This window comes from Thermobia domestica, chromosome 8 (assembly GCF_964235325.1).
Source record: "Thermobia domestica chromosome 8, izTheDome1.hap1.1, whole genome shotgun sequence".
Classification (NCBI taxonomy): domain Eukaryota; kingdom Metazoa; phylum Arthropoda; class Insecta; order Zygentoma; family Lepismatidae; genus Thermobia; species Thermobia domestica.
Window position 1 is genome coordinate 240,985,234 of NC_137461.1, and position 6,845 is coordinate 240,992,078.

General features: G+C 43.0%; 4 protein-coding genes across 4 annotated transcripts; all 4 read left to right on the forward strand.

Moving 5' to 3' along the window:
* Positions 1 to 1,196: 1,196 nt before the first annotated feature.
* On the forward strand, positions 1,197 to 2,564 carry LOC145692517 (uncharacterized). Its single transcript, XM_081767825.1, has one exon. The coding sequence runs from the start codon at positions 1,197 to 1,199 to the stop codon at positions 2,562 to 2,564; it is 1,368 nt and encodes a 455-aa protein (XP_081623951.1).
* A 69-nt stretch (positions 2,565 to 2,633) lies between these two features.
* On the forward strand, positions 2,634 to 3,266 carry LOC145692518 (uncharacterized). Its single transcript, XM_081767826.1, has one exon. The coding sequence runs from the start codon at positions 2,634 to 2,636 to the stop codon at positions 3,264 to 3,266; it is 633 nt and encodes a 210-aa protein (XP_081623952.1).
* Positions 3,267 to 3,496: 230 nt separating this feature from the next.
* On the forward strand, positions 3,497 to 3,976 carry LOC145692519 (uncharacterized). The gene has a single exon (XM_081767827.1). The coding sequence runs from the start codon at positions 3,497 to 3,499 to the stop codon at positions 3,974 to 3,976; it is 480 nt and encodes a 159-aa protein (XP_081623953.1).
* A 213-nt stretch (positions 3,977 to 4,189) lies between these two features.
* Positions 4,190 to 5,011, forward strand: LOC145692520 (uncharacterized). The gene has a single exon (XM_081767828.1). The coding sequence runs from the start codon at positions 4,190 to 4,192 to the stop codon at positions 5,009 to 5,011; it is 822 nt and encodes a 273-aa protein (XP_081623954.1).
* The last annotated feature ends 1,834 nt before the right edge of the window (positions 5,012 to 6,845 follow it).

Here is a 6,845-nt window from a genome sequence, read left to right on the forward strand (position 1 = left end):
TTTTGTGTGTGTGTGGGTTCTTACCTCCTTCAAGTGAAAAATTATCCATCTAAAAACGCTAAGAAACTTGAGAACATTTCAAAATTGAGGATAGTAGACAACTGAGTATATCATTTTACATGTTTATCTGAATTTTCTGTAGTCGTATAGTTTTTCATATATTTTAAAATACAAGCTTTAAAATGACAAACCGTCGTTTGGTAAGAAGCTCAAACATGGTCCTCCTTTAGTGCCGGATGAAGCAAAAAGTGCAGCTTTGGTGAACTTTTTTGAGTGTGTTTTCTGTAGTGTGTGTGACATTCTAAAACAATGGAGAACTTAAATATTAAAAAACGTACTTTGAAAGCCAAAATTACTCGACAGGAAATGGCAGTGAGCCTGCTGTCTCAGAACGACGCGAACGCCATATTGGTTCATAGCGGGAAGGTCAACGAGTTACAACAAGACTGTTCTCAACTTTTGGACGAAATAGCTGCAGTTTCCAACGATGAAGAATTTATTAAAGAAGAAGAAGAGCTCGCAGAAATGGAAAGTAGACTTGTAAAACTAAGTGTGTCCCTAATGGATCTGCAAGCTACAACACAATCCCCTCCCAATAGTGAAACTCAACCGTGTAGTGAAATGAAACTGCCGAAATTACAGTTGCCAACATTTAGTGGGAACTTATTCGAGTGGTTATAATTTAAGGACTTGTTTTCTGCATCGGTGCATAACAACGAGAAGCTCTCGGGAGCTCAGAAGCTGCAGTACTTGAAAACAAGTCTAAAAGGTGAACCCGCGCAACTAATCCAGGCTATGCAAATTACTGATACTAATTCTCAGGAAGCGTGGAACATTCTGAACTCTCGCTATCAAAACAAGCGTGAAATCGTGAATTCGATTTTAAAGCGGTTAATCACGCAACCGGTCATTCAGCAGGAATCGGCTACTGCATTGCGTAAATTAATCGATACAACGGTCGAGTGTACGCGTTCGTTAAAAGTGATGGAGCAACCCGTAGAGCATTGGAACGCTATTCTCGTGTACCACACTACCGAAAAACTCGATAGCGAATCGCGTCGGCCGTGGGAACTAGCGCAAAAATCAAATGAGCAACCCTCATTTAAAGAATTAACGGACTTCTTGGATCATCGCGCGCGCGCGCGCTCGCAGTCTCTAGCAGCAGCAGAGGGAAGACCACGACGTCGAGAGATACAATGAGGCAACGAGAAAAGAGGCAAGCAGTGACACATCATACAGTGACCCAGAGTGAACTAAACCCCTGTGAGTATTGCAATGCGAAACACTCTCTCCATAAGTGCCCTGATTTTCAAAAACGCTCTGTAGCAGATCGTGTGTCGTTTGTGAAGAGTAAAGAGCTATGCTTCAATTGTTTACGCGGTTCTCACAAAAGTACCCAGTGTTCCTCATCTAGTTGTCGTGTGTGCCATAAGCGACACCACACATTACTTCATTATGAGTGTAGTGAGCCCCGAAGTACGTCGGTGTCACCTGACGGAGAACAAGCTGTTTCTTCACATGTTGCAGCCGAGAGAAACACCCCGCATGTGTTGTTATCAACAGCAATTATAAAGGTGAAAGACAGAAACGATGTTTGGCGCCCATTCCGTGCAATGCTCGATTCCGCCTCTGAGACGTCATTTGTCACAGAAAATTGTGTTCAAAAGCTGGGACTAACAAAACATAAGACGAAAATAGTGATTTCCGGAATAACGGGTGCAGGTGTGGGCACTTCTCGTGCAGTGACGGATTTAGAATTTCAAGCGGTAGGTGATGACAGCGAAACTTTCAGCACCAGAGCAGTAGTTGTGCCCAAGGTTACATCTAATCTCCCAAAGGCACCAGTTCCGGACCCAAGCTTGTGGAATCACTTAAGCGGGATCAAGCTCGCGGACCCAACGTTCAATGTGGTGGGCCCTGTGGATATATTGCTAGGTGGAGACGTGTTTCCTTTATTATTGTGTAGTGGAAAACGAGTGGGACCCATTGGATCGCCCGTAGCGATAGAAACTGCTCTCGGTTGGATCGTCGCAGGGAGCATCGCTCCTACTGGACGTAGTGTTACAGTTACATCTCACCATGTCGCTTGTGAGGCTGAAATCAGTTTGCAGAGGTTTTGGGAAATAGAAGAGCTTCCGCCCCAGAAACACCTCACACTAGAGGAAAAAAAGTGCGAGCAACATTTCAAAGACACATACTACCGGGACGAACACGGAAGATTCACGGTAAGCCTACCCTTCAAGGATAGTGTAAAGACTCTCGGTGCATCTAGAGACATTGCTGTTAGAAGACTTTTGCACAGTGAACGCAAGCTTGCAAAGTCACCTGCCCTACAAGAGCAATATCGGGATTTTATGCGGGAATATCTTGATCTAGGTCACATGGAGATCGTGCCAATAGGAGAGAGAAACGTTTCCCCAGAGAAGAGTTGCTACTTGCCCCACCATGCAGTGATGAAGCCAAGTAGTTCAACTACAAAATTAAGAGTTGTGTTTGACGCTAGTGCCAAAACGTCATCTGGTGTGTCATTAAATGATAAGCTTATGATCGGGCCCAAACTCTAAGATGACATATTGCCACTATTACTGCGATTTCGAGGCCACAAGATTCCCCTGTGTGCTGATATAGCGAAAATGTATCGTGCTGTGCTAGTAAACAAGCTGGACAGAGATTACACGAGAATTGTGTGGGGTGAGTCGCCGGATTTGCCCATTCAGGACTTTCGTTTACGAACGGTAACATATGGTACTGCGAGTGCGTCTTTGCTGGCGACACGCTGTCTACAACAGCTGGCAGAAGATGAGAGTGAGCACTTTTCCCTGGCGGCTCCAGTGGTCAAGCGGGACTTTTTTATGGATGACCTCCTTTCAGGGGCGGCTTCGGTGCCAGAAGCCATCGAGCTTCAACGACAACTGATCGAGCTACTGAGAAGAGGAGGTTTTGAATTGCGGAAGTGGTCCTCAAATGAGATTGAAGTGTTAGAGGCTATCCCAGCTCATATGCGTGAAACGAATGTGCCCTTTCGTTTTGACACTGACGACACACTTAAAACGCTTGGTGTCGAGTGGTCTCCCTCCGCGGACGAATTCGGTTTTAGAGTGTGCCCTTCAAAACCCCACTCAGTGCTGACGAAGCGAATTATACTGTCAGAAGTAGCAAAATTATTTGATCCACTTGGTTTGTTGTCTCCTGTAACCAATAAAGCCAAAATATTGTTGCAGACCTTGTGGAAAACAAGTTGGACTGGGATGACGCACTTCCAGTAGAGCTTTGTGAAGTATGGTGCAAATACTGTTGCGAGTTAACGCTATTACGCGAACTTACCGTGGAGCGCTGTATCGTACCAGTAAATACAGTCAAGTGTCAATTAATTGGTTTCTGTGATGCTTCTGAAAAGGCCTACGCTAGTGTCGCCTATTTGCGGGCAGAATGCGCAGATGGTCATGTGGAAAGCAGATTAATTGCAGCAAAAACGAAGGTTGCCCCAATAAAAACAATGACCCTACCGAGACTCGAGCTGTGTGCGGCTGTGCTTTTGGCAAGGCTACTTAGCGCTGTATTAAAGGCTATCCTACTCAAGATAGAAGATATAATTGCCTTCAGTGACTCCACCATAGTGCTTTCGTGGTTAGCAGCTGAGCCTAACAAGTGGAAAACTTTTGTGGCAAATCGAGTCTCCGAGATACAGAGCTTAATTCCCTCGGCTCGCTGGCGTCACGTAAATAGTGCAGAAAACCCCGCGGACAGTGCTTCGAGGGGAATCAATCCGAGTGAATTATTGTGTCATGACTTATGGTGGAATGGTCCTTCGTGGCTATCACAGCCAGTGCTATCCGACGATCCGGGTCCGGACTTCGACCCCCACGCTACGATGGAAGAAAGGCAAAAGTGTGTAACAGCTATGTGTACTACTATAACGGATGACATCACAAACCGTTATTCGTCATTCACGAGGTCAAGGCGTGTTTTAGCATAGTGTCTAAGATTCATCAACAATCTCAAAGCTAATTCCCCAAGACAAAGTGGGCCATTAACGGCTAATGAGCTAAAAGCTTCATTGTTATGCTTAGTGAAACAAACGCAAAGTGAAGCATTTACTAGAGAACTAGAACATTTAAAGAGCGGTAAACCCTTACCCCCCAAGAGCCCTATTTTGTGCTTAAGTCCATTTATTGACAATGATGGGATAATGAGAGTGGGAGGTCGATTACAACACGCTGAGATCGCCACAGATCACAAACATCCCATTTTAATGCCAAAGAATCATAAGTTAAGTGAACTGTTCACGCTGATTCAACACGAGCATGAGGCTACATTGCATGGCGGCCCTCAATTGGTAACAGCTAGCCTGAGGCAAAAGTATTGGATACTTGGAGCTAGGAATCTAGTGAGAGCGATTACGCGAAGATGTGTAAAGTGTCATCGTTTTGCTTCCAAAGGAGAAAAACAAATGATGGGCTCCTTACCAGCAGCCAGAGTGAATTTTAGTCGATGTTTTCTTCAAGTAGGTGTCGATTACGCGGGCCCCATTCTTCTTAAGAACGCTTTTGGAAGAAGGAGAGTGCCGTATAAGGCGTATATAGTTATATTTGTATGCCTCTCTACAAAGGCCATTCACTTGGAGCTTGTGTCGGATGCAACTTCTAATTGTTTCCTAGCTGCTTTTAGGCGCTTTGTCTCCCGTCGAGGGATCCCCACTGATGTCTATAGTGATTGCGGGACAAATTTCGTCGGTGCTAGCAAAGAGTTAAAACAGCTTTTAGGTTCCAGTGCGCACAGAGAGGGAAACGAAACAACTTCAGCGTATTTAAGTGAACAGGGGATATCTTGGCATTTCAGTCCCCCCCTTTCCCCGCACTTCGGTGGCTTGTGGGAAGCAGGTGTGAAGAGGATCAAACATCATTTGAAACGAGTTGTGGGCAATGTTACGTTGAGTTACGAAGAGATGTATACTGTTCTATCTCAAATCGAAGCAGTACTAAACTCTCGCACCCCTTCAACCAGTATCTAGCGATCCCAATGATCTTTCCGTGTTAACACCTGCTCATTTTCTCATTGGAGATAGTTTGGTTGCCATTCCTGAAAGGACTCCTTTTGAAGGCAAAATGTCCAACCCTCGAAGATGGCAATTAGTTCAACAGCTGACTCGCCATTTCTGGAAACGGTGGGTGCAAGAATACTTGTCACGCCTTCAACAAAGACCTAAGTGGTTGGCTCCGCGAAAAAACGTCCAGAAGGGTGACATGGTATTGTTAAAGGAATCCTCCCTTCCCCCTCAGCAGTGGAAAATGGGAAGAATCACGGAAGTCCATGCTGGGACCGATGGACTAGTGCGAGCAGTAACAGTAAAAACAGCCTCCGGCGAACTTAAACGTCCGATTGTAAAGTTGTGTGTGCTTCCCTTTGAAGTGAATAGAGAAGCTGAGTGAAAAAAAAACTTGTTCGCAATAGCGACGAATGTTTGTTTACGTTGTATAAATAGTGAAAATATAAAATTCTTTGTTTGTGTTTTTTTTTTGAAATGTAGCATTTCAAGGCGGGCGGTATGTTCGAGCCTGTGCATGGGCAATTTGTTCATTTTTTCTTTTCGTTTTTGTGTATGTGTAGTGTGAGAAAGTTTTCTTTTTTGGCAATAGATGGCCTAGGCCTACCGCTCGCCCACTCCCTTTCTTGGGGGTTGTTTTTAGCGTCCTCCAGCCATAGTGAGAGAGAGACGCGACAAGAGTTTTGTGTGTGTGAGAGTTCTTACCTCCTTCAAGTGAAAAATTATCCATCTAAAAACGCTAAGAAACTTGAGAACATTTCAAAATTGAGGATAGTAGACAACTGAGTATATCATTTTACATGTTTATCTGAATTTTCTGTAGTCGTATAGTTTTTCATATATTTTAAAATACAAGCTTTAAAATGACAAACCGTCGTTTGGTAAGAAGCTCAAACACGTAGAAAAGTAAAAGGTTGCAGGTTGATGCGAAAACTACACTGAGTGAGGGCGTGGACATAATGACAGCCATCCTAGATTCGCCATATTGGATATCACATAATATTTTTAAATGGAAAGGAGTATGTTTAGCACATCAATTTAGGATTGAATTTTCCTACAAACGAGAATATGATTCATTCTTTACCAATCCTCATTCTTTTACGAGGAAAGTGTGCAATGTTTGACATTAGTGTGTAGGAGACAAAAGTATCAGGACAATAAAATAATAATGTGGCGGAGGAAAAGCAAATGTTGCAAGTGTGTGTTGTTGCAAAAACTACATTGAATGGGGATGTGGACACTGTTGATCACATAAATATTCAGATATTATTAAAAAACTACTATAAAATGTCCTCTAAAATTATTTTATTCCTCCAAGTTAATACAGTTAGTATTTAATAGCAAACACACAATGATTTATAACTTTCCTTAAGCATTTCTGCATCGTTGTTACAATTTTCTTGGTGTAGTGTGGGGAAATATTGTTCCAATCTGTATGTAATGCTTTTCTCAAACCTTCTTTCACCGTAACTCGTATATATTGACCTTACGTTGCAATTCGCTCCAAAGATTCTCAATGGGATTAAAGCCGGTACTGCGTGTTGGGGTTTAGTGAACTTTTGGGCAGTTTTAAAGCAATCTTTTCTTTACAACATATACTTTGTTTGGGATCAATATCTTGATAAAATTAGAAGTCCTTCTAAGAACGTTAAGATATATATTTCTTCTGTATTTTAAAGCCGGCTGGAAGTTCTTGACATTTATTTCAGTATTTACTTGTCGAAACACTATTATTCTACCATCATATTCATGCAGGTTTAACTTAAATTCGCCGAAAAAAACATTCCCACCAGTTTTTGAG